This window comes from Nuphar pumila, chromosome 13 (assembly GCF_984573655.1).
Source record: "Nuphar pumila chromosome 13, dmNupPumi1.hap1.1, whole genome shotgun sequence".
Taxonomy (NCBI): Eukaryota; Viridiplantae; Streptophyta; class Magnoliopsida; order Nymphaeales; family Nymphaeaceae; genus Nuphar; species Nuphar pumila.
Window position 1 is genome coordinate 33,740,212 of NC_143261.1, and position 1,053 is coordinate 33,741,264.

General features: G+C 39.0%; 1 protein-coding gene across 1 annotated transcript; it reads left to right on the forward strand.

Moving 5' to 3' along the window:
* The first annotated feature begins 290 nt into the window (after nt 1-290).
* LOC149818251 (pentatricopeptide repeat-containing protein At5g65560-like) lies at nt 291-815 on the forward strand. The gene has a single exon (XM_089986186.1). The coding sequence runs from the start codon at nt 291-293 to the stop codon at nt 813-815; it is 525 nt and encodes a 174-aa protein (XP_089842312.1).
* Nucleotides 816-1,053: the final 238 nt, after the last annotated feature.

The window sequence follows — 1,053 nt, forward strand, 5'->3', positions numbered from 1 at the left end:
CTTCCCTTCTCCTACACCGGTAACATATAACACACCCATCAATGAATACTGTGAAAGAGGTGAGCTCAATAATGCTATTTGAACTGATGAAAGGGTGTGGATGTCTATCTGATGAATGGACCTATACTGAACTAATTTGTAGATTTTGCAAATGGGGCAAAGTGGAAAGGGCTTTTGATATGTTTGAAGAAATGTGTCATGTTGGTTTGAGCCCAAATGAGATAACCTTTACTATATTGATTGATGGCCATTGTGAGAATGGAAGATTAGACTTCCTTTAAATGGAGAGAATGTCTCAGTGTGGTTGTGAACCAAATGTTTATACATATAGTGTTATCATTAATGGACTTTGCAATGAAAACAGGGTACATGAAGCAAATCAATTAGTCAGCCACATGAAGAGCAGAGACTTGAGTCCCAACAAATCAATATATACCTCTTTGCTGGCTTCATACTGTAAAGATTTGAATGCTGACCGTGTAGTAGAAGTCTTCAATTTGACGGTTGTTGAAGGTTTTGAACTGAGTTTGGTTGCATTTAAGGCTTTGATATGTACTCTTGCTGAAGTAAGCAGAGTAGAAGAAGCTCAGAGTGTATTTGAGCATATGCTCAGGCAACAATGGAGTCCAAATGATGTCATCTGGACATTGCTAATTGATGGTTTACTGAAGGCTGAAAAATCAGAAATGTGTGTGAAATTTCTTCGTATCCTGAAAACTAGTGGCAATGCTCCCAATTTCCAGACATATGTGATTTTGGCGCGAGAGTTGTCCATGAATGCCAAGCCTATTGAAACAACTATTCTTGCAGATTAGTTGGGTGTCAAGGATCAAGATGGTTGAAGTTCTCTTTGCAATTGTCTACTTAGGGCCTTGAGAATGTTGGTTTACATGCCTACTCGTTCCAGTCAAAGCATGTCACACATCTTGATCATGATCCATGACCTGGAGGTCGTAGAGGCTACATTTGCAATCAACAAGTAACACCATTATCAATCAGTGCTTAATCACATTACTAGTTGCAACATCTGGCAGTTGAGATGAATAAGCACCA